We start from the raw sequence: 26,844 nt of genomic DNA, 5'->3' as shown, positions 1-26,844 counted from the left end.
GTTGAGATAATGCTGAGAAAATCTTTGGAAAGGTGCCTGCTAGATAGAAACAGACAAAGGCCAGCAGTCAGGTATAACAATGAAGTCTCCATTAATTCAGGCTCTTTGTCAGCAGTCAGGATGACTCAGTTACTAAATCTAGAACATGATTTAAACACTGCTGGCCGCAGAGAAATTCCTGCTAAGCTCCTACCTTTCTCACGCACAGTTGTACATATAAGAATGCCCTGAACCATTTTTTTTCCCTAGGCCTAATTAAAACAAAAAACTTGCCAGCAGTCCCAAATGAGACAATGTTTAATGATTGTGACTTGCTCCGAGGCAAAGTCCTTTCTCATAATTCCTGGGAGTTGTGTGGCATCATGCCAACTAAACAGAATTAGTAAAAGCAACTTTTTAAAAGGGGATGGTGTAGGAGAGGGATGGCTAAACTTTTTCGGACACAGTGCCCAAAGCATACCTGCCCCCCCCAAAAGCAATGTGTGTGCGGCCCCCACACTTATGCGCATGTCCCGCTACATGCACCCTGCCCCTGTGCATGTACACATGCCCCCCACATCCGCTCTGTACCCATACATGCATGTGTGCCCCCGTACATGCCCCGCCTTTAGTGCATGTGCACATGCCCCCTGCACACGCCCCCAATGCATGCACCACCACCATCCTGTGCATACGCAGTAGAGACCTGACGACAAGCTGTCTGGCAGGAGGCACGAGCGCATACATGGCAGAGTTGAATTGGGATGACAGCTTGCGTGCCCACAGAGAGGGTGTTGCGTGGCACCTATGGCACGCGTGCCATAGGTTCGCCATCACGGGTGTAGGAGACAAGAACCATGTTGCAAAAACACTCTACAACAGAAGGCAAGAGAAACAGTCCTTGGGGGGGGGGGAAGTAGAATAAAACTTCTGATTTGTTTGGTGGTATAGTACTGTATGGACAATACCACCTTTAAAGGCGTATCTCTTATTTGCCTCCCCTGCTGCAGTGGAAGCTAAGAAGAATGTAACAGTTTATATTTTTCTCCTTGCCTCACAGCTGTAAACTTTTATTGGTCAATATATACAGCTCTCAATTACGGCTCATTTTCTACAAAAACCTCCCAGAAGCCCTGAAGCATTATCTCAGCCAGATCTAGGGGCCAGGGCTGGAGACTGGAGTCAGGTCTCCTGGATTTTATTGACAGTTATGCCACTTTCATCCTGCAAAAATAAACTGCCTCCATTTTTTTAATAGACTCCCAGTCTATTAAGTAAAACCCTGGGAGCCACAAGAAAGTCAAGGAGAAAACTTATTTGCTTCTGTTTTTTTTTCCTAAAACACGAACAAACTAATTAACCATGATTTGATTTGCTAGAAATGTACTCACAGGCTGCAGGGCGATGCATTGTTACTTGGGATTAAGTCTGAAGTGATGAATTTAGCAATGCTTGCTTTGAATAGGTACAATAAAAGCAGCTATTATGCTCCCTAAAGTAAAGGTTCCCCTTGCACATGCAGTATGTGCTAGTCGTTCCTGACTCTATTGGGTGGTACTCATCTCCATTTCAAAGCCGAAGAACCAGCGCTGTCCGAAGATGTCTCCGTGGTCATGTGGCTGGTATGACTAAATGCCGAAGGCACACACAACACTGTCATCTTCCTACTAGAAGTGGTTCCTATTTTTCTACTTGCATTTTTACGTGCTTTCAAACTGCTAGGTTGGCAGAAGCTGGGAAAAGTAATGGGAGCTCACTCCTAGGCGGCGCTAGGGATTCAAACTACTGAACTGCCGACCTTTCTGATCGACAAGCTCAGCATCTTAACCACTGAGCCACCACATCCCTGTTCTCTAGATTAAACATACTAATAATCTTGCATAATCAACAAACTCAGTTTCTTAGCCCCTGAGCCACCACGTCACCATTATGCTCCCTAGATCTTCTGAATACAGGTAGTCCTTGACTTACAATAATTCGTTTAGTGACCTTTCGAAGTTACAACATCAGTGAAAAAAGTGACTGATGACCATTTTTTCACACTTATGACTGTTAAAGCATCTTCATGGTATGTGATCAAAATTAGAATCTTTGGCAATTGACTCATATTTACGACGGTTGCAGTGCCCTGGAGTCATGTGATCATCTTTCATGACCTTCTGACCAGCAAAGTCAATGAGGAAGCCAGATTCATTTAACAACATGTTACTAACTTAAGAACTGGAGTGATTCACTTAACAACTGTGTCAAGAACAGTTGTAAAATGGGGAAAAAGTCACTTAACATATGTTTCACGTAGCAACAAAAATTTTGGGCTCAATTGTGGTCGTAAGTCGAGGACTATATCTGTATCTTAACAAGATTCAAAAAATTTATTGGATGGCTATAGCAAATTTAAATAAATAATTCTCTTCTTGAAATTGGTTGAGCAGGAGAGTGAAATCTATCAACCTCCAAATGACTAAAAGAAGTTTGTGTGTAAATTAAAGAATGGGTGAGCAAAGCTCAGACATACTACAGATGGGAGTATTACTGTGTTATAGGTTTTAATATAGCCCTTACTGTACACCCAAGGTGCACTAGAAATCATTTAAAGCTTTTTTCCCCCAGTATTTGATCCTGTGTATTTCTATCTTCAAATAGGAGGTTTATGTCTGTTGTTAACCTAAAATTAAAAATTAAACCACTGGCTATTGGAAATGTGATTCAGTGATCTGATGTGTCTCACCTACAAAGATCAGAACAGTGCAAGTCATGGTATTTTCTGTTATCTACGGAAATGAAAATTGGAATTTAAGAGACCAGGATAAAAAGAGTATTGATGCTTTAGAACATTGGGGTTGAGAAGACTCTTGGGAATTCCTTGGACAGCCAAGGAATTAACAAATGGGTCAATGAATAAATCAACTATCGTTTTCACTTGAGACACAAATGATCAGGCCCAAATTATCCTACTTTACACACATTATGTGAAGAAGGCTAAATTGCTAGACGAGGCTGAAGAAACCAGCAGCATTATGAATTGACTCAGTTACAAGCAGTGATGGGTAGATTGTTAGAAGATCTGAAAGACCACACTGTCATAGAGGAAATCTATTCATATGGTCATCAATATTAACTTGATGGCACATAATGAATATATCAATTATATATACTGGAATACCTGCAAACAACAAGAAATTATTAGATAAACCGACTTTCCTTCTCCCCCTCCTCAATAGGGAAGGGAAATACAAGTTGTGTATGTCTTAGGCTTAACACAAATGCTAATCAACTACAAGACAAACCAAATGTTTAATTGGAGTCTGTGTTAAATATTGATTCTAAACTCATATATAGGTCAGGCCAAGAAGCTGAATATGAATGAAAAATATGAATGAATTTTTCCCAACACAGTTAGAGAAGGAGAAGCAAACATCTCAAGGCTTGATTTGATTCACAGAGTATCACACAGATGCAACTAAATCCAGGCTTAACATTGCCTATAAACATAGTTTCATGGAAATGTAAACTTTTAAAAAAAAGAATCAGATAAACTCCAAATATTTGTTATTGAGGCTGGTGTAGGGATTATGGTACTGATCAAGGACCAAGGAAATCCAAATTTAAGTCTACTCTGAATTCATGTATGATTCCTTCCTATTGAAGGGCCATGGCTATGGATATGAAATAAGTAGGGATATCGGTAAATTTTAGCTCTGCATGTTGTAGTGAAAGACTCTTTATCTTAGCCATGTAGGACTTCTTCAAGGCACCAGGTGGAAAAGGTTGTTTCTACTCATTCATGCTCAATGTGTGGTCATCTGGTCATTTTGATAATTCTACTAAAACAGTCATCTCTTTCCTCAACTATTTCTTCTATCTTCCAATTGTGCATCATCTTCCTTGATCCATTTTAACTAGGGCTGTAATGCTTAATGAAAGTATTGGATAGTTTAAATTTTATCATGTTTCCTTGTTTGTTCTTATGGGAACACCTTTAGGTAATAGTCATTCTTATTTTCATTTACATAGGAAAGACCATCAGTACTAAACCAATGTTCTTTCCTTTTTACACAAAAGTGCAGCGATAAGCGAATCTTTTTTGGCTCATGTGCCATAAGCAGGGGGAGTGCAAGGGGGGTCATGCGCGGGTGTGCCACAGCCATAATGCAATGCATGACCCCCCTTTTTTGCATGCTTTTTTTGCCCTCCCCAGGATCCAGAGGCTTTATAGGAGCCTGAGGAGGGCGAAAACAGCCCCCCCTCCCAGAGACTCTCCAGAGATTTCAGGAGCTTCCCTGAAGCCTCCAGAGTGCAAAAAAATGGCCCTTCGGGCAAACCGGAAGTTCAGGAATGGACTTCTGGTTTGCTTGCAGGGCCGGTTTAAGCCCTCCAGAGCCTTCAGGGACCTTCAGGAGGCTTCCCTGAAGGCTCCGGAGGACGAAAAATGACCCGGTTTGCTCATTGGGTGATTTTTCGTCCCCCGGAACCTTTAGGAAAGCCTCCTGAAGGTCCCTGAAGGCACCAGAGGGCTTAAACCGGCCCTATCAGCAAACCAGAAGTCCATTCCTGAACTTCCGGTTTGCCCGTAGGGTCGGTTTTTTGCGCCCCGGAGGTTTCAGGGAAGCTCCTGAAGCCTCCAGAGGACCTCCAGCGGGGGGGGGGGGGCAGGGGAGGCTGTTTTCACCCTCCCCAGGCTCTTATAAAACCTCTGGAGGCTGGGGAGGGCAAAAAATGGCTTTAAAAAAGGCTGAACTCAGCTGGCCAGCGCACGCATGCGTGCTGGCCAGCTGACAGAGCAATGCCTTGTATGCCCTGACAAATGGCTCCACGTGCCACCTGTGGCACACGTGCCATAGGTTTGCCATCCCGGCAATAGTGCAATCTGATTGCAACCATACCTCTCTGAGGTGACACAATAAACAAGTTACAGTTCTGGTCACCAATAATTGTCCAGAAAAGTATTGGACAACACACCACTGTCTTTATCAACAGGATGAGATGAAAGTGGCCAAAAGGAATATAAACCACCAGAACAAACTTAGGAATAAGTGTTGTGGTGTCCTTCAGTATAGTTCCGCACAAAGAAGATTCCCCATTTCCATATTTGTAGGGAACCCTTTATTCCAGACCTTGCCAAATAAATATCTTCCACATCTTTTAGGAATCTTTTCTCCAGGATTGTTGACAACACGGAATTGAGGTTCCACCAATCTGGAAGCTCGGGTTTAATGAGGAAGGATGACTGATTGGTAAGAGATCAAGTATTTCTTTTCTGTAAAGGTTCCCCTCACACATATGTGTTATTCATTCCCAACTCTAGGGGGCGGTGCTCATCTCCGTTTCAAAGCCGAAGAGCCAGCTATGTCTGAAGAGCCTGTGGCTGGCATGACTAAACGGCGAAGGCACACAGAACACTGTTATTTTCCCACCAAAGTGCTTCCTATTTTTCTACTTGCATTTTTACACGCTTTCGAACTGCTAGGTTGACAGAAGCTGGGACAAGCAACAGGAGTTCACTCCATTATGTGATGCTAGGGATTCGAACCACCAAACTGCCAACCTTTCTGATTGACAATGTCTTAGCCACTGAGCCACCGTGTCCCTCTAATTTCTTTCCTATCTTCTGTTTAAAGAGCTCTTCTTTCTGTTTAAGCAGCTCTTCCTTTTCAACTGAAATAATGGAGTGGCATAAAGGACGAGAAAGTGTGTGCAAGTTGACAGTCCCCCCCCCACCCCCGCTCTCTCTCTCTTACATTTGTATATGCACAAACTCCTTTCCTACAGATTTCTTTCCTACTTTCTGTTTCAAATACGGAGTTTGTGCATATACAAATATAAGAGAAAGAGAGAGACGGGATTGTCAGCTTGCACACACTTTCTCGTCCATTATTTCAGCTGAAAAAGGAAGAACTCCTCCTCTCTCGCCTGCCTCTGCTCGTAGTAAAGAGGGAGGCTTTTGTTTACTAACTCTCCCACATGCTTGGATGACACATGATGCTCCTACACTATTTCTGCTCTGCAGTGGTTCCTCTCTGGCTCTTGGTGCCACAGCAACGCACACGTCTTGCCTGAAGAAAAGGGGAAGGGAAGACATTTCTTTTTTTGGTTACAGCTTTTTTTTTTTCCCCTGGGGGCATTCTTGGACACATTTCCCAGACAAAGACATTGGATAGCTGCACTCCCCAGATGGAACGGGTCGTGTTACAACCAGTTCTGCAGCTTCCCTTCAGGACTCTTGACAGGAAAAACAAAGGCCTGTTAACCTTTGCCATTCTAAACAAAGTTAGCTACCCCAGAACTGACATTAGGGACAGATGCTGATGGAATGCTATCTAGGATGGGAAAAGCAATGCCAGAAGGATTTGAAGAGAGGGGGAAGTGATTAATTTCTTCTCTCACCTATCAAACATATGGAGTTCCTACATTTACCACAATCAAGAAGTTAGAATGCTATGCCAGCACTTTTGTTCTGGTAAATCTGGTTTTTTCCCACACGCTGGCAAAACTGTTCTCTTTTGCTGAATGTAAAATCAGAGATACTGTTCTTTTGTCTAGAACCATTTCTCCCCCTCCCCAAACATAGTAGTTATATCTCAACAATTGTGGGCAGAGGTCTGAGAGAAACAGGGGACGAAGTAAAATGAAGCTTGAGATTGTAGGAAAAGCAATGGAACAATCTTAAACATCTGGAACTTCATGGAAACCCAGCCACAGCAAACATATACACACATCCTTTCCTCCCTGAGCGGATTCTGCATTTGTGAGAACTTGGCAGCTGCCACAGAGTTCCTATAGGAAATAGCAATGGCTGTAACTTAAAGCCCTAGCCCTCTGCAGCCACTGCCTAGTTCCATCCCACACATGACCCTGGTCCACAACAGCTTCCTGAAGTGGTTGCAGGCTACCACTCCTGTTCAGCTGGAAACAGCCACAATCAGACAGTGAAACTTCTCTGCTTGATTTATAGCCATTAAAACTGCTCCAAGGAATTCCTTATCTTCCACCAAGTACATTCTTTTCATAAAAGCACAAGTTTCCTTTACAAATATGGCAGCCTTCATTATGGATCTTATTGCACACCCACCCCTAACCAAAGCTCTGGCATTGTGACACAACATGCCCTTGTCTTAAGAAGAGAAACAGAAGCCACAACAATGATAAACTGATACCAAATTATATTTGGGTTTGCAGGAATACCTTCCCAAGAAAACATGAACTGAGTTTCGAAAGAGACACCTACAACAACAGAAAAAGAAAGAGAGGGAGGAGGGGAGAATGAGAGGAAGAGGAGGGAAAGAAGAAAGAGGTAAGGAGAGAAGGATGGGAGAGAAAGAGAAGGAGAGAGGGTAGAAAAGGGAAGACGAAGAGTAGGAGTAGGGGAAAGGAAAGGGAAAGGAGAGGAGGAAGGAAGGAAGGAAGTAGAGAAGGAGGGAGGGAGAAAAGAAAGGGAAAATAAGGTGGTGTTAGAACAGGCGGAAGAGATGGTAAATAAAGCAACCCAAACTGTATATTATAACCTATTAAATGAAATAACAAATGTATAATGACAAATGTAAAAGAAGAATAACAATTATGTGAATGTATACTTAAAATGGTATGTAAGAGAATAAAAAAATTAAAAAAACTGGGGTGAAAAACCAATGATAAACTCCTGAATGCAATTCTTCTCAGAAGGAATTTAAGTGGCCCAAGCTGAAATCAGATCAGTCTTAAGTAGGTTAAACTAAACCGGCTTGGATGATTCCTCCTCTCCTGTAAAGCAGGAGAGATCTGCTTGGGTTTCACACAAGGAAGGACAATCCACAAGGGTAACTTACAAAGTAATAGTGGGAAGTGGAGGCTGGTGGTGGCGAATAGAGAAAAAGAGGGGAGGGAAGGGAAGGGAAGAAAAAAGCACCCAGTGTCCAACAATAACATCACCTCCTACTGAAAGACCCAGAGGAAAAGACAGCTGCTCAGAACTTCACAGCTGATTGGTCTGGTGTAAGATATTTTATAAAATAGAAAAGATTGTGGTGAGCCTTCTAAGAACTCTTCCCACTTCTGCAAATCTTGAGAATTGAATCAAAAAGTTTAACAAAATACTCTTTTGAAGATGGGTTGGCACCAAGTTCCTTTTTGTGAAGAAGCCAATAGTGAACTAGTGTAGCAGGAGTCCCTATCCGAAATTTAGTATCTCACCTTTGCTAGAAACTCAGTGGCCATATTGATATAATATGACTCAAGAAGGTCAATCAAAAACCTAGTAGCTGCATTTGTACAACATGCTAAGCTGCTGGGCTGGTTTAGGCCTTATTTTATGTATTAAAAGGCTTTGGGAAAGCTCTTCTATCAGTCTTGGACACTTACATCTATTTGCAATCTGGATAGAACAGAACTAATTAGGGTTTGCTTGCTTTAAAAAGGAGAAGTGCTTTGGATCATATACATGCATAAGGGCAGCATCTTCCTGCTCTGCATTTATGCAGCCTGCCTTTTTTAGTTTCCTTGTGAGACAGCTGCTGCTTTAACAGTCATGTTAATAGATGGATAACATATACTGTAGCAGGAGCACATTTGTTTTCAAAATTACAAGAAACTCTGGAAAAACTCTGGCTGCCTTAATTAAGAAAGACCAGAAAAGTGCTATGCGTGTGCAACTTTCAAGGCACTTGTTTTAAAACACTTCTGAAGCATGCACGGCCTCAGTACTAGTTCACTTTATTGTAACAATTCTAAGCTGCACTGGCTTCCCATCGGTCTCCAAACGCGCTTCAAGGTGCTGGTCGTTACCTTTAAAGCCCTACATGGCTTGGGACCTGGATATCTGCGGAACCGTCTCCTGCCAGATACCTCCCAACGACCCATAAGATCCCACAGGCTGGGCCTCCTCCAGGTACCGTCGACCGGGCAATGCCGGTTGGTGACTACGCGGGGGAGGTCTTTCTCTGTAGCTGCCCCGCCCTGTGGAATTATCTACCCGTAGAGATCCGGACCTTTCCCACTCTCTCGGCCTTCCGGAAAGCCATTAAAACCTGGCTGTTCCGGTAGGCCTGGGGCTGTTGGCCCCAAAATACGGTCCAGCCCCATTCAGAATGGAGTGCATGATGTTTTGTATTTTATATCTATCTTTCTTTCCTGTATCTTACTTTTTAAAAAATTTTGATTATTTTTGTACTGTAAGCTGCCCGGAGTCCCACGGGATTGGGCGGCATATAAATGTTATTAAACTTAAACTAATACAGACTACTTGTGGTACCTGGGAGAATGACACCGATGCTTTATACTCAGGGGTGCAATTCAGCAGGTTCTGACAGGTTCCGGAGAACTGGTAGCGGAAATTGTTAGTTCGGAGAACCGGCAAATGCCACCACTGACTGGCCCCAGAGTGGGATGGGAATGGAGATTTTGCAACATCCTTTCCCTAGGAGTTGGGTGGGAATGGAGATTTTACAGTATCCTTCCCCTGCTACGCCCATCAAGCCACGCTCACAAAACCGGTAGTTAAAAAAAATTGAATTTCACCATTATTGATACTGTTATTGTGACACTCAAAGGCTTTTGATGAAGAAGGGCTATTGCCATGGCATCGTGCTTCACCCATCACACCATGTTTCTTTCATCTGCTTCACAAGACAGCACCAACAGAAGAGCAAATCTCGAAAGTGACAGATACTTCAGCGCATTAGTGGAGAGAGCTGGATTATTCATGGTATTTAAGGCTGAACTACATTTGGGACTAGATGTCAAAGCATGAAATTTGGCTTCCTGGAAGCCTTGCCTACTTGTTCTGCTATCCAGCTGACGGACTTAGTCAGCAGAAAATATTCTACCTTTCCATGACTAATGGAAACAGGAGACCAGCCCCTTACAGCATACAGGGAATGGCAGAAAGGCCTTGTTCTTTCTCTCTCTCCTAACACCACTGTGAAAGTAATAAATCTGAGATAAACAGATACTCCTCAAAGTATTTTCTAAGTTGTCCTTGGGAGCAGAAGGCAAGGCTCAAAGTGGTAGATAGGTAAGCAGAAAGAAAATAAAAATACTGTATTTTTCAGAGTATAAGACGCACCAAGATTTTAAAGAGGTAAATTAAAAAAAAAAGTTTTTGCACTCTGCAGGCCTCCCAAACCCTCTGCATACCTCATTTTTTGTGAAAAACAGGGCATGCATAGGTTTTAGGAGGCTTGTAGAGTGTTCCTGGGGGCTTGGGGGGGGGGGAAACAAGGAAAAAACTGCCCATTTTCCCTCCCCAGCCCCCAGGAGCACTTTGCAGGCCTCCCAAAGCCTCTGTACCTCCATTTTTGTGAAGGGGCGGGGTTTCGGGAGGCCAAAAATGCTGTATTCAGTGTATAAGACGCACCCAGATTTTCTCCCTTTGGGGGGGAGTGCGCCTTATATTCCAAAAAATACAGTATATACTGTATTTAGAAACCCTCCTCAGGAGAAGGAGTAAACCTGCCCACTACTTAGAAAGAGTAGGTTTGATTCTTTTCATCTTAGTTTCATTGGTTATTTTTTTTCTTTGTTCAATAGACTTAATAGAAGACATTCAAAAACAAATCTACTTCTTTCTTTATAATGTAGCTCCCTGCAAACTTTATTTTATTTTTTGTTCAGCTGCAGGATAACTCAACAAAGGAAACCAGCTTTACATTCAGAAATAATAATTATATTAGTATTTCTAAGAGGCAGAGCTATGGTACCTCTGTAAATAAATTACAATAGAATCAAATAAAGAATAATAATTATAAATATATATATTTCAGAAAATAGTTCCCAGTTTTGAAACAAACTGTATATTATCAATATTAACACAAAGCACCTTCTAAGCATATTGGAAGTGATGGCACAGAAGTTACACTACTTGACTATTCAATATATTCATAAATCCTTTCTCCAATGCCTTACTGCTACCCCTACTTTACTTGCTCTTCAAGCTGCCTACCCTCTGTAGATGAAGCCTGTGGAACTGATCTGCAATGCACTGTAACTTCCGTGCAATCTGAACTTCGGTACGCAATTCCTGCAGACTTTCCTGAGGTTCCTCCTGGAGATGGGGATTCAATGTGAAACCGATTGGTTGGACATGTAAACGGTATCCAGCATTTCCTGCCAAATATCATACAAAAAAGATGTTTATATCACAATATGGTATAAGATCTTTTTTTTGACATCAATAGCATAACAATAGACAATTGTTTTTTTTGTTATTGTTGCGCCGTTGAGTTAGCATTGACTGCCTGGATTAGGCCCTTCAGTTTCTTAGCCAATTCAGAACTGGGTTTTACCATTGCCTGATTCCTAGGGCTGAAAGAGAGTGACTGGCCCAAAGTCAGCCAGGTGACTTTGTGCCTAAGTCAAGATTAGAACACATAGGCTCCTGGCACCTTAGACATTACACCAAGCTGGTTCGTTTAAACAATATAATTGAACTCAAATTTGGATTATTATACCCATGGTAACTAAGATGGTTTTAATCAACATTTTATTTAGTGTTATTATTGCATCTATACCCCACTTTTCTATTGGGAACTAAAGATGGTGCTCCCCTCATTTTATCTTCACAAGTCTGTGAGGAAGGTTGGACTAAGAGGAAGTGACTACTCAAATTTAGCAGTGATCTTTATGTCAGGATCCAATTCAAAATAACACACTGACTCCCTCATATGAATTAAATTTGAGTTGCAGTTAGTTACCAATTAATTTGAGAGGACAACTTAGATCACTTTTCTTCTAAATTATTATTGGAGCTTGCACTATTGGTTTATAAGGAACAAAGAGTCTATATAAACACATCCTAGAATCGTGGTGGCACAGTTATTAGAATGCAATATTTCAGGCTAATTCTGCTGACTGCCGACTGCCAGCAGTTCATCCTCACTGACCCAAGGTTGACTCAGCCTTCCATTCTTCCCAGGTGGGTAAAATGAGGGCCCAGATTGTTGTGGGCAATATGCTGACTTTGTAAACAGCTTAGAGAGGGCTGTAAAGCACTGTGAAGCGGTATATAAGTCTAAGTGCTAGTGCTAGTGCTAGTGCTAGAAATGTCAAGTGATGGCAATTCATTTATTAATTTTGCATTTTAGAAGCAGATTATTAATATATTTTTCATTTATCATCTAGTCCAGAATGCAGCCGCGCGAGCGATATTGGGTGTACCTAGGTACACCCATGTTACACCTATCCTCTGCGAGCTGCACTGGCTACCTATTGGTCTCCGGATGCAATTCAAGGTGTTGGTTATTACCTTTAAAGCCCTACATGGCTTAGGGCCAGCATACCTGCGAGACCGCCTACTGCCACATTCCTCCCAACGGCCGGTGAGATCCCACAGGGTGGGCCTCCTTCAGATGCCGTCAGCCAGACAATGTTGGCTGGCGGCTCCCCGGAGGAGGGCCTTCTCTGTGGCTGCTCCGACCCTTTGGAATGAGCTACCCCCAGAAATCCGGACTTTGCCCACTCTCATGGCCTTCAGAAAAGCCGTTAAAACCTGGCTATTCTGGCCTGGGGCTGTTGACCGCATTGTTGAGGTCCAGCCCCGATCAAAACGAATGTATGTGTGTTGATTTTAACCTGCTTTTTATTTTTATTTTTTTTACTATTTCTTTTTTTCTTCGTTGTAAGCCGCCCAGAGTCCTCCGGGATTGGGCGGCCTATAAATCGTATAAATAAATAAATAAATAAATATTTCTTTTTTTGATAACACTAACTCTTTTTGGATAACTAGCCCAGTTCTGCATATTATGAAGGCTGTTTCCAAGTGACTTTTGACCCCAAAATTCAAGGGAGGGTTTCATTGCTGCCAAATGTTGGTGGCCAAAGATGAGAGAGCACAGAGTCACATAGGTTTTGAGGTGCTGGCTGCCCTGTCTTGCTCTAAATAAAATACTCTGAAGATGAAGCAGGACTTCCCTCTACCTGTTTCATGTAAAGCCAGGCCAAAGGTTCTGAGATAACTATCTGACGCAACAGCAGAGGCAATTGCTGCCTTGCTCAAGAACAGCACGGTTCATTAAAAAAAGGGAACAGGTTATATCTGTGGCTCACTGCCTTTTTTCACTGTAGACAAAGAAGCCGGTAACAGCTGATGATTCTTACCATAAAAGAGTCTCTGAGGCTCTTCAGTGACTCCACAAGGTAACATGATATCCTGGCTGGAAGAGGATGCATTGAGGGTTTGTGTTGCCTTGTCCTGTTGTTTGGCATGCCTGCTGCCGGGGCCACAACAATGTGTAAGTGGGAAGAGCTGGAACCTGCCCAGGAGGCAGTTGTAAGATTTGCTTTGGGTGAAAATGCCACGAAAGGCCATCTTGCTGGACTGACTGACCAGTTCACAGTCATCAGAGTGGAACACATCGTCATCTAACCCATCCAAATGGGAAAAATCATCTTCCAGGTAAACAGGGGGATCCATTTCACCTGAAAATATGTAATAAGAATAATAAGAATATTACAACACTAGATAATTGAATAGCAGAGGCAAAAACATGCATGCCTTATATTTGTCACACAAAGCTATTTCTGAATGCTGCCTGGGGGGAAAAGTTAGCTGGTTAGTGAAAGAGGCCCTCTGACCGAGTTCTCTCTTCTTCTTTCAAACAAAATGTTGGAAGCAAATGGGAAACAAAATGCCATTTAAGGTTCAGACTGTTTACCGTCTGGTCAGCCCTATGAAGAAAGTTGAAAGAAAAAAAAATAGCTTCCAGGAAAATTATTTTAGAATGCAATAAACCACATCAATACTTTACACAAGCATTCCGCTCTCAAAAAATATTATTTTAAATTCTCTGCAGTTTTGAGAATTCTTAACGTACAGTATCTGAAAACATTAATCAAGTTTGTTCATCGAAATCGTAGAGCCAATGGAACCTGGGGCTGAGTGTGCCTCTCCAGTTTACTAGGAAATACATCCAAGTACGGCTGGTTTTTGCCATTTTGATGCAAAAAAGCGAAGTGCATGCGCAGCGAACTGGTATTAACTGGTAAAGGAACCCACCCCTGATTGGACTATCTGCAAGAAATACCTTTTGCCTCCAAGCAAGACCATAAAATAGACAAAACATAGAAAGTGAAGAACTGAAGTGCTTTGGGACTTTGAATTCAAACAGATAAACATCTGCACCACTATACCTCATACATAGCAATTGTTGATAAGAAAGACAAAAAAATCTGGATACTGGGCATGGCAATACCTGGAGATAACAAAATAGAAAAGAACTGCAGAAAGTCCCAAAGCATAAAGACCTGCAAATAAAAGTAGAACAATTGTAGCAAAAGAAAGCAAACCCCCAAGAGTAATAGCCCCAAAATGAGGCTGAACACCATAATCTCTGTCAAGTTGCAAAAGGTAGCTTGATTTGGAACAGCTTACATCCTGACTCTTCCTTTAACACCATCAAACACCATCTTCCTATTCCAGGTTCTCAGAAAGGACTTGACAGATGGATTAAAAATGCCAAATCCATAATTTAAACATCTGCCTGACTATGCAATGAACTATAATAATTTATTAAATTTATATGCTGCCTGATTCCTGATGATTCTTTTACAGCAAAAGGCAATCATCGCCCCTAATGACAATTGAAGAAACGTCACGCCGTTTTAATGTCTTCCACAAAAAAAGTAATTTTAAATTGCCTTTAGGAAAGGAAAAATCTTGTTTCCTTTTTTGCCCACCAAAATGTTCTTCCTTGCCAATATGTTTTGTGCAACAGTCAATTCCATCTGCTTGTTTCAGCTATGTTATCTCCCACCCACCCCTACCCCAATGTTAGGGTTACAGTTATCTCTATGAATTTATGTAAACACAAGGCTATTGCACCAAGTGGCAACACCCATAGCAGGCAAAAAGGTTTTGGGCATGAGATTTTAACATTAATAATGGGCATAAAAAGGAACAAGAGCCAAAAAGAAGAAAAAATATTTTGAAAACAACAAATCATAGAGAAAGGATAAAACGGCTCCATTTCTAGCAGATAAAGAAAAGGGAGGGGGGGAAAAAGCATTGTTGGCAAGCATTACAGTGCTGTTTGCTGGCACTTGACTATTCTCTAGAAAGATAAAGGACACAGCGCAGAGTTCAGAGCCAGAAGATGCTGCCAGAGGAAGGAGAAGAGGAGGTATCTATCTGCAGGGTGGCCTGCTCTGCAATTTTCTTCAATTACCTGACTCTGCTCTGGAATTTCACTTTAATTGATTTATGAGCCTCAAGAATCAATTGGGGGTCAGAAGACTGAGGAAATCAAGCTGCTTTGGACACCCCTTAATGCCATATTGTATTACCTATTTATATTTATTCACATATATCACTACATAGACATGAAATGGTGTTTGTTTACGTACTGAAAAGATATACAGGTAGTCCTCAACTTTCAACAATTCATTTAGTGGCCATTCAAAGTCACAACGGCACTGAAAAAGTGACTTAGGGTCATTTTTCACACCACCATCGTAGCATCCCCGTGATCAAAATTCAGATGCTTGGCAACTGATTCGTATTTATGACCTTCGCTGTGTCCCAAGGTCACGGGACCACCTTTTGCAACCTCCCGACAAGTGAAGTCAACGAGAAAGCCAGATTCACTTAACAACCGAGTTTGCTAACTTATCAACTGCAGTGATTGACTTAACAACTGTGGCAAGAAAGGTTGTAAAATGGGGCAAACTCACTTAACAAATGTCTCACTTAACAGGAAAAGTGAACAGCAGATTGCAACATTCCGTTGCTCTTGTTGGAGTACTTATTTTTTTTCCCTTATAAAATATCTTACTACTGGCTTTGAGAATAAACTACCCTCCCTGGTGGTTGACAAAGTTAAAAGAAATGGAAGAATCCATTTCTTACCAAACTCAGAGCTATTTTCAAATAGCTGTTTTCAGGCTGTTTTCAAAAATTCATTTTAAAGCCATTACAGGTGGTTCTCACCTTACAACAATTCATTTAGTGACCATTCAAAGTTACAATGACCACTGAGAAAAAGTCACCTATGAGTGTTTTTCATGCTTGCCGCATCCATTGCAGCATCCCCATGTTCATGTGATCAAAATCTGAATGTTTGGTTCATGTTTATGACGGTCGCAGTATCCTAGGATGACATGGTCACCTTTGGCAACTTTCCAAGCAAAGTCTAGGGCAGTGTTTCTCAACCTTGGCAACTTGAAGATGTCTGCACTTCAACTCCCAGAATTCCCCAGACAGCTTTGCTGGTCTAGGGGGAAGCCAGATTCACTTAACAAAGTGTGTTACTAACTGAAAAACTGCAGTGATTCATTTAACAACTGTGGCAAGAAAGATTGTAAAATGGGGCAAAACTCATTTAACAACTCTCTCTCTAAGCAACAGAAATTTTGGGCTCAATTGTGGTCATAAGTTGAGGACTACCTTTATTACCTTAGTAGCTATTTAATCTGGGCTGACAAAATCCGGATGGCAGTAGATGGTAGCAAAGAGATAGTAAAAACTAGTTTGTCAATGCTGCTCTGTAGCGGTCACCTGGATTTTGGCAGCCCAGACCTGATACCAACACTGCAGTATTAAAATACTGTAGTATTGTTTGAAACAACAGCAACAACTCTAGGCTGTAAAATAAAGAGGGATGGCTATTTCTTAAGAAAACACAAAGGACCATTCAGTTCATTCAAGGGCTGTTTAAATACCTACTTCACATATAATGCTATTCCATCACTTGATTTGTTTTTGTTTGCTTTTGCTGTTGTGCCCAGCCAACGTTTGGTTCTTCAAGACATACTTTTGGTGTTTTTTTTAAAATATGCTTATTGAGAGTTTAAATGAGTAAGAATAACACAAACTAAAATAGAGTAAAATCAAACAAAGAAAAAGGAAGAAATAAAAGAGAAAGCTCAAAGGCAAAAGGATAGAGGAAAAATAGAAAAGAAAGGAAAAAGATATAAAGAAGTGTTTTATTTTTATTTTTCTTACAGCAGTTATAAATACAATTGCAGGTTTACATCTTTCTCTAAAGTTATAACACAACTCTTTTCTTTCTACAACTTATCCTATCTAGTTGTCCAAGCCACAGATCATAAGTTCATTTTTTTTCTGTTTTACACAAAATGTCTCTAAGGCATTTTCAGTCAGCAATAAATGTTTGATTAGAAAAAAAGACAAGATCTACAAGTCAATTTGGCTGCTTCAGCAAGTTCTATCATATTCACCAACCATTCTTTGGTATTGCCCAATCTTTGAAGCCACATTTATGTTGAATGTGAACAGTGTCAGTGGCCAGACCCAAGACCAAGTGGAGAAGGAAGTGGTTTATAATTTCTGGGTTGGTGATTAATTTTCTCATTAACTGGATTTTGGAAGTTCACGTTGTGCAATCTCACTTTATAGTAAGACAAAAACCTTGGTCAGCAAATCCGCTCAATCAGGTTGACTAACGAACAATAGGAGTGACTTGACTTCAGAATCGGCTTAGTCAATGCAGGTGCAAAAATATTTTTGCAGAACTTTTTTTAGATATGTAACAAATGTACTAAATCTAAGCATAAGATCTAAAATTTTAATTAAAAAACAAAACAGTATATAAACTCAGTTATCTAGCATCTAGATAACAGATTATACTGATAATAATGAAGAATGCAGTCGTTCAGAAAATCTCTAACAAAATTAATAACTTCGAACAAATGCCACACCATGGCCATGTCTTCACTGAATGTACAATTTTAATGACATCCATGCAAGGTACAGGCAATTTCTCTCCTATTGAGTTACGTTTAAAGAAAAACAAAATGTTTTTAAAAGAAGGCTCTTGAATCAACAACCAGCCTGCCCACAACAGAGCACGTAAAACTACGTAACTCCATGTGCAATCACAGTAACCACCATATAAATATCCCTTGGCAAAGAGGATTAAATGTGCACCTCAAAAGATGGCATGGGGTGGCGTGGATTTATTTTTCTCATCCAACGCCTGGCTAGAGTGGGAAGTGAAAAAAAGAACATCCCCATGGAAGCCAACAGCAAACCTCTTCCACATCGTACTATACCAAGAACACTGCATAGAAATACCCATGTAAATCACTATAATTGAGCTTAGCTCTGAGATCATATTATGCATTCTCAAGAGCTTATATAAAGAAAGTCTGGCAAGCAGAACCAGGGTAAAAAAAAAAAGTGTCTTTCATAACAGGACATGCTGCACAAAAAAGGATGCGCTTTGCAAAATGAGTGTTTCTTGAGAACATCTGGCAATGTGCTCTAGCAACTGAAACCGCTGGGATAGATAAGAAAGGGAAAGTGTGCTGTTTCCTCTGGCCTCAGGCAGGAGCTCTTGGGAATCAGGGCAGGGAATTTGGTTAGCCTAACTTGCCAGGGTGATCCTGTAAGTGGAACTGCCCAAGTAGCATCCATCAGACAAAAATAGAAAAAAAGGGGTAAGGGTAAGAAAGAAGCCATAGGAAGATTGGTGTGGTCCTGAGGCTATTTTATGGGCAGAGAAAGTGTTATCGGAAGGCTTAGACTATTGCATACAGTTTCTTGGAAAGCCTTGGGAACTCCTTGACTACACTATTCTGACATATAGCTTGGGGACATTAGAGATTATTGCATATACTGTGTGATGATAACATTGTAGTGCCATCTTCAAATTAGTTGACAAGGTTCAACACCTTTTGAGTGAAAGCAATGTGGAGGTGTGTTAGCAGGTGGTAACAAACTAGAAAGGATAATACCAAGGAAGAGAGGAAAAAGCCCTGAACAAGTCAACTACACCAAAATGCACCAAGATCTTGCAAAACAGACAACTCTTTTCCTGAAATCCCAACTCCAAATATTGTATTTTGTCTTCTTTGTTAAAAGTATATACTGTGCCTAAAAACTGCCCTCCTTCCAATAAATAAATAAAAAAATACATCTACGGAGCCTTGTTTCATTTTTATAAGCTCTCAAAATGCTTGGCCTATTAAAACCAGAAGTGTTTACTGATGCACATTTAGGTTATAGATTATAACAGGCAGTGCATTGATTTTTATTTATTTTATTTATTTATTTAGAAAATTTATATTGCCGCCTATTCGCACATGGCGATTCAAGGAGGCTTACAAGGATATAAAAGCACAATATAAAAGAAATAAAAATAAAAATAATAAAAAAATAATCTTCCAACAATTAGTCTTTCATGGTTTGAGGCCAACAATTAGTCTTTCGTGATTCTCTCAATGTTAGCTTAATTTAAATACACAGAAAACACACAAGAATTCTCCAGATCTAAAAAAAGTAAAATTCATTATTTGGATAATTTATTGTGCTGTGGTTTGTATAATCTAACCTGCAATTACTGATAAGATCTAACAATATAAGGAGTAGCATGTTTTCCTGAAATCTAAGGGATTTTTTTTTGAGTTTGCACATACAGAACTGGGCTATAACTCTTGTCCCGTTTTGAATATCTGTACATAAAAGTATTTGAAATTTAAAATAATAAATCTAAACTCTAACCTTAACCTTCACGAGATCAAAAGACTTGGTCTTAATTTCAGTTGTAGTCCACTAAAGCCCACATAGTTAAAGGCCAGGAAATGACAATTTTATATACTGTATTGCAATTCTAAGTTTATTTAACTGTAAACAATTTTATTCTACATTAGTAATAAGTGCCATAGATTATAAAATTTTTCTTGTTTCACTGCCAGGGAACAAAAATAAGCCTAAAGTCAGGTACAAAACACACACAACAAAATTATTTCAAGGATCAGTCTTCTCTGTTGGTAGATGGTTGTTGCCATTATCGTTTTTCTTCAATTTTCTAAACAATAATAACAGTTGAAATGTATTTGAATATTAGTAGTTTGGGTTGATAGGCTGTTCTGAGTTCCGAGCTTAGCAATTTGGTCACAAACGTTTCGTGACCATTTGAGGAGACATCATCAGTGCACTTTGAATTGTGTTTGTCTGTCACAACACTGGCCTTTAAATGTCTTTTTATGTGATGCAAATTAGTGTGGATGTTGTTTGTTCAAGCTACTTCTGAGTCTTGGTCTGATTTTGGACTGGCTGTTGTTATTGGGACATGGTCTTTGATTTTAAGTACCATCTGTATGATGTAAATTAGTGTTGTTTGTTCACATATTTCTGAGTTCAGATTGTTTGATTGATTGTTGTTACTGAGACCTCATGGTCTGATTTCTTGTGAGCTGGTGGGTTATGATGCGTTATATTAGTTTGTCACTTCTGGCTGTGATTGTTAAGCGAGTCACCACAGGTTAAGTGTGATGTCACTTCACCATAATTTGTGAACTTTCCCATTGACTTTGCTTATTGACGGATGGTTGTGAAGATCACAAATGGCAATCACATGAACTGGTCCTCTCTAACCATCATAAATGTGCACTACTTACCTAGAGTCCGAATCATGATCATGTGACCATGGGAACACTACAAAGCTTAAAACTTTGAGGACTGATCACAAATCTCTGTTTTCAATGCCGTTGTAAGTTGAACAATGCTGAAGGAGTGGTTGGTAACAAGGAACTTTGGAAGAAACAGAATAAAGGCTGAAAACAGGGATAGAAAATTGTTCTATGGCATTGGAAAATAATTAGCTTTCCACCTTCATTTTTTAATATTACTAAATGCATATTCAGTTTTCTAATTACTCTAGTGACTTATCAACAAGCAAAAATACAGAATATTAAAGATTAAAAATAATACAAATAAAACCCAAACCAAAATGAAAAGCAATCAATAAAATAATTGATAAATATTGAAAGATCTGGAGCCAAACATGGCTCCTTAGGGAATTCTTCCTAAGCTTGCTTTGGAGCCATAGAGAAGGTGGTTCTTTCCCACAAAGATGAACCGTGACAATGGGGTACTTGAGAAGGGCCTCTCCTGCCAATCTGAGTAACCCGAATGGTTTGCAGCAGGAGACGCAATGCCCCAGATAATCTACCATTAAGCAGTTTAGGGATTTAAAGGTCAGTGCGACCATCTTCCATTGTGCCTGGGACACATTTAGCAACCAGTGCAGATTTTTTAGTCCAAACATCACAGGATTCCTATATTGCATAGCCGACCAGAAGCTGGATGTTTCATTTTGCGCCAACTGCACTCTCTGGATGCTTAACAAGGGAAGGCCCACATAAATTAGAAAAGTTGTAACCAAGGTGCAAATTACTGTCACTAAATTCCACTGGCTAAGGGACGATCCCAGCTGCACCCTAGCCATAACTGTGCAAAGCGCTGCTCATTGCAGCTGCCAGCTGCAAATCCAATGACAGCTGGTGGTCAAGAACCACTCTAAAATTGTAAACCCATTTCTTCTTGGGGAGTGCAGTCCCATCCAAAACATCACCATTCCAGAGTCCAGCGTTCTTCTTGCCAATGGTATCTCTGGATTGTCTGGATTCAATTTCAGCTTGCTCCGTTTCATTCTGTAAAGAAGTTCTTTTGATCTCACCTTCACTGAGCAATCTCATGTTTGAGCAGAATGAAATCCAATTTACGTTTGCCATGCCATGCACCATTTCCACTGTATTTCTTTTATTCTGCCTTGGAATAAACAACTCCCAAATGACTTAACTTTTTTTAATGATTTCATTTTACTCCATTTATGTATCTGCTGTAGGCTGTAAATGGAAGAAAGGATTGCAGAAATGAAACATCAACATGAAAGGGTAGAACAATGTTCTAGTCCAATCTCATGTCTAGGGTAAAAGTCCATTTCTACAACATCCAGTCTGTTTAAATATGGAAGAGTCCACCACCACCCAAGGCACTGTGCTCCTACTTTTAGGGCTGTTTTTACCCTAATGTCCAGATGACATTGACTTCCTTCTAATTTCAACCCATTATCTTTTTTTCCATCATATGGAATAGGATTTTGAATAACTCTCCCCCATTTTCTATATAATAACTGTTGTGATACTTGAAGACACCGATCATATCTCTCTACAACTGCCTCTTCTGTAGGCTGGGTAAAGGTAAAGGTTCTCCTCGCACATATGTGCTAGTTGTTCCTGACTTAGGGGGTGGTGCTCATCTTCATTTCAAAGCCGAAGATCCAGCACTGTCCAAAGACGTCTCTGTGGTCATGTGACGGGCATGACTAAATGCCAAAAGTGCATGGAGTGCTGTTACCTTCCCACCAAAGATGGTTCCTATTTTTCTACTTGCATTTTTACATGCTTTCAATCAGCTAGGTTGGCAGAAGCTGAGACAAGTAACAGGAGCTCACTCCGTTATGCAGCACTAGGGATTCAAACCGCCAAACTGCCGACCTTTCTGATTGACAATCTCAACATCTTAACCACTGAGCCACCACATCCTGTTCTCTAGATTAAACATACTAATAATCTTGCATGCATAATTAAGACTGCTATCCAATAAGTATTCATAATATCTATCACCATAGTTAGGGTCTTTAATGTATAACCTAGAGAGAGAAAGGTCCCTCAACACAGATCCTATGTTTGTAAGTATGTTATGAACAATATTCACTTACTATACAGTCCTATGTGTAAGTCCTTTTGTGTTCAGTGGGGCTCACTTTGAAATAAAGAGTCCTTGAGTCTGTGAGGTTCTGAACAGTTAGCAGTATGGAAAAAACAGAATTGGAGCTTGGGAACTCATCACTTTCTTTTAGGCTAGGTTCACAGATCACAATAAATCATGATTCATTTAGTCATGGTTTATGGAATAAACCCAGTGTTGTAAGGGTTCTTAAAGCAAAAACTTTCATTTTTTTCATAAGTGGCAAATTTCATAAGTGGCAATAGTTGTATTTGCACTATACACTGAGCCAAAAGCAAACCCACATCATTTGCTTTAATGTGATGTGTGCACTCAAACACTATTTTGCAGTTATGGGGCCAATCCAAGATCCTTGAAAGGAGCGCAAATTATAAATATCTTCTGAGCACAAGGGCAAGGATTATGCAGTTCCTTCTCACACTATAAATCTATTATTTTTGTTTTCCAACAATGCCAATGTGAAATGCAAGGGCACTCTTGAGAAATAAAAATTATTCTAGATGTTTAGAATTATAATAATATTTAATAATAAGAGTGGGGCAGGTGGCAGCAAGAAAAGTATCCACGAATACACTGGTATCCAAAGGCAACATCCTGGGGATTTAAGTGCACACGATGCAATTATATTGATACCATTCAGCACATCTGAGCACCTGGACTGGAATCCCCTGAAAGTCCCAAGCAAGCAGTTTTATATTTCCTGAAATGCTATAGAAGCATAATAAATAACCATCATGCTCTTTGGAAAGAAGGAAATCAATTCAGCAACCAACTTCACAACCCCGAATGGGAAAGAATGAAACCAATTCTGCCGTTCTTTCCACTTGGAAACACCTGTTGAGGAACCATACAATGCAGGCATTCTTCCATTACCTCTAGCATTCTCTCAGGGGGAAAAAATCAATATACAACCACTTGCCTTTCTTCAGGAATGGAAGAACAAGGAAGAGGGTGGGGGAGGACATAACACACGTGCATGCCAGTTAGCCAAAACAAAGTGACAAGTTGGTTTCATGATTTCTTTAGCTCTTCCTTTTGCCTTCTGCCCAGCGCTTAAATCACTCAATCGGTGCTTAAATGACTCATAAAGAATCTTTAAGGTTGAAATGCATTATATCAGCCCAGGAAGAGGTCAAACCAAATTCTTACAGTGAAAAGGAACGAGGGGAAAAAAACCAGATACTCATATTTTATCCAAATGAGTCCACAAATAGCAAGGCCTTACTGCATCCATGGTGCAAGAAATAAATTGAGTCTTTTAAGAATTAAAACATCAAGTATAGCACCTTGGTGGCCAGTTCCGCAAAACCAAGTGTCTCTTTTCTATTTTGCAGAACACAAATTTGCATTCCTTAATGATTATGTGGGAACTATTTAAGATGGTTATAGTCTTGGTATCCGAACAACTATTTCGCTAGATAACAAATGATCTTTGTTTGCATCCCATTTTTTCTGTATATCTAAAACTATCACAAACCATTGGCACAAATTTCAGATGCAGTGGTCCTACTAGTTTGTTGTCCTTATATCTTCGACAACTTTAATGGCCAGCAAACAAAAATGAAAGAGAAGAAGTTTCCATTCTTCAGGTCCTGCCTATCAAGCAGTATTGGAAGCCAGGTAGCAATGACACACCCCTCCCCCCACTTTTTACTTAAGCCAAGTGAGGACTAAGTTATGTCTTGGAAAGTTAACTGCAAGATATACAAAGCAGTCATATCTCATGTGAGAGTGCAAGGGGGAAAATATATACAAATATACACTATATTGCCAAAAGTATTCGTTCACCTATCCACTTAATCAGACTCAGTTGTGAGCGAATACTTTTGGCAATATAGTGTATCTTTCGATGAATATTTTGTATAATGCTAGCCTGTGCAACTTTAAACCTGACTCACGCAGAGAAAGCCACATGTGGGGGAAGATCATTTAACCGACTTGGGGGGGGGGGAGAAGCCCCTTGCTTCAATGTAACTTCCTTAACTGCGCAAGGGGACCCCCAGAACTTATCAAGTAGAAGAATCCGCCGATGCGATGCCTGCATCTCTAACGAAGGCTCTCGAGGGACTCTCGACTAGCTCGCTAAGGAAATCCAAATCCCAAGGAGCACGTTGTGATTTAGAACTTATAAATAACAGAACTTATAAATACAAATAACGGAGTTGTCACTCAAGTCCTGCCCTGCCAGCCTCCTCCCCGCTACTCCCCAAATACTGACCTGTTGCCCCCACTACGCCTCTGCCCGGGCAGAACAGCTGCAGAAGCTTACGATCGTACCCCGGAGACAAGATCCAGGAGTCCTGGTCGCTTATTCAAAGCGGCGATCTCCGAAACGGATCCCGCCTTTCATCAGGTCTACTACTTGCTGCTGAAGCGCCAACAAGAGCCGCCAGCGGAAAGAGCGGGAGCCGGAAAGTCCCCGGGCTTGCAACCTGAGGCGCCGTCGCTTAGCACCACACGGTATTGTTTCCAAAAAGACACTCGCTTCCTGGCATTACCCCGCACAGCTGATGAAAGACACTCCTCCCCGCCGTGACGTCAGGGAGGGGGTCTAGCCAATGGGAAGCGGCAGGCGCGCACGTTCCCAGCTCGGGGCTGTCACAACGTGGATAATTTTGTCGAGTCCGGCTCGTGATCTCGGTTCACAGCGAGCCAAAGGCTGGAGCTGTAGCAGAGCCGTTTCCAAAAGCCGCTGCCTCTAGACGGGGCAACCGCCCCCTTCCCCCAAATCGTGGCGCTAAGAGGGCGAGAATTAGTTGGGAGACCTGAAGCAAAAGATTTTATATTTAACCGTGCCTATTTGTTGTCCTGGCATTCAGCCCAAAGCCAAACCTCACAATCAATCGAAGGCAGGGCAAGTCCAGACTTGCAGAGAAGCAATTTTTTTAAGATAAAATTTTCCTCCAATATAAACATTTATATTTTATGGACAGTACATTGACTGGGTCAAGTCTTTTTTAAGCCACTTAAGCAATAGTAATACAAATAAATAAATATGTATACTTCAAATCTTCCAACTTCAACAATATTGGTCTCTTTCCATAATCCTTTATCATTTTTCTAATAGTTCTGTAGGAAGTTAAAACCCACTCATCTCCTAGAAAAATGAAATAGCCTGGGAAATATTGAAAACGCAGAATATTATATTTCCCTGGATAAGAAATGGAGAAACATGTTTTTAGGCAGGAAACAGACTCACTCTTAATACCCCCACCTTTGTCAATGGGTCATTAAAAGGCCAGTTTATTGAGCCAGTTTATTCTACATAACAAAGATCTCCCCCCTTCAGCTCCATAGTGATGGGATTAAGGCATAATAATATTAGCCCTTTACCCATCTCACCACAGGGCACCTGGAAAGAAGCAATGCTTAACCAAACTTGGACTCAAGTTTGGGACTACAGAGTTGCCCCTGCATGGCCCCATGGAAGTCTGACAACCAATCAGAATACAAGCTCAGGTTCAAAGCCCAGAGAGGACATAAAACCAGGGTCTTTCAGCATCTGTCTCTCTCTTTTTCTTCACTCAACATCTTAAAGCATGTGATCCCCCTTTTCTGTTCAGGAGTTCAAGCCGTGTGATCCTGTCCACCATTAAACCATCTTTCCAAGCAGCCTCCATGTTTTCAGTGTCTTCCCCCACCCCCCAACTTGGAACTGAACCCAGAAGGACATTTCTTCCAACAGTTCGTTTAAACATAAATAGCATTTCTTTTTGCCCTATATTTATTATCCCTTGCTAAATAATATCATTTAATAGTTTTAAAAATTACCCATTATTTCACCATAACTTCAATGTCCCGAATGTGTAGGGTTGCTAATAAAGCCAATTATTAACAATATTTAATCAATCCCAGGAATATAGTTCCAACTCCCAATAATTTCTATTCCTTACTATTTTAAATTCACAATATACTTTAACATATTATTAATGTTATTAACACAATTACATTATCTAGTCCTAAATTCCCACCTACTAATCTTTACTTATTGGGGTTATAACATATATATTGTCTATTAATGTATATACTACTATATATATATATTTAGTGTCACAACCCCTGGTAAGCCCCAATTATGGGAGGAAGCTAACTGCTTCCATCATCTGTCTATCGGCTCGTCACAAGAGTCCATCACGACAGAAACCCAATATTTTTACTGTTGCCTTTGTTATATTTGTGTTTTATTTGTGCTGATAAATAAATAAAGGGAAACTAGTATAGATCTATTTCAAGCTATTTAGCTCTCATCAGCTAGCCTTACCCTTACTGGGATTCGAACCTGTGCTGTATTGCATCTTAGGCAAACTTCTTAGCCATTATGCCACAGGTCTCCTCCTTATCAGCTGAAGCCAGGGAAGAAGGTATATATTTAGTGTAAATATACTAAATATATACCTTCTTCCCTG

General features: G+C 40.6%; 1 protein-coding gene across 4 annotated transcripts in view; it reads right to left on the bottom strand.

Moving 5' to 3' along the window:
* BMF (Bcl2 modifying factor) overlaps positions 1 to 24,927 on the bottom strand; it is a 37,427-nt gene extending 12,500 nt beyond the window's left edge. Inside the window, exons 1-3 of one of the 4 annotated variants that reach the window (XM_087722910.1) lie at positions 24,657 to 24,927; positions 13,045 to 13,365; positions 10,892 to 10,993 (exon numbers count right to left, since the gene is read on the bottom strand). In XM_087722910.1, the coding sequence (XP_087579036.1) occupies positions 10,892 to 10,993; positions 13,045 to 13,360 (418 nt within the window). In that variant the 5' untranslated portion in view covers positions 13,361 to 13,365; positions 24,657 to 24,927. Of the gene's footprint in view, positions 1 to 10,891; positions 11,056 to 13,044; positions 13,366 to 24,656 lie in introns of all 4 variants that reach the window. The other 3 variants (XM_087722906.1, XM_014061133.2, XM_087722894.1) reach the window with 3 other exon arrangements.
* Between the last annotated feature and the right edge of the window lie 1,917 nt (positions 24,928 to 26,844).

The sequence above is a fragment of the Thamnophis sirtalis genome, unplaced genomic scaffold (assembly GCF_051295495.1).
Source record: "Thamnophis sirtalis isolate CommonGarterSnake01/CBP01778 unplaced genomic scaffold, rThaSir2_p1.2 scaffold_1, whole genome shotgun sequence".
Classification (NCBI taxonomy): domain Eukaryota; kingdom Metazoa; phylum Chordata; class Lepidosauria; order Squamata; family Natricidae; genus Thamnophis; species Thamnophis sirtalis.
This window is presented reverse-complemented; position numbering and strand designations above follow the sequence as displayed.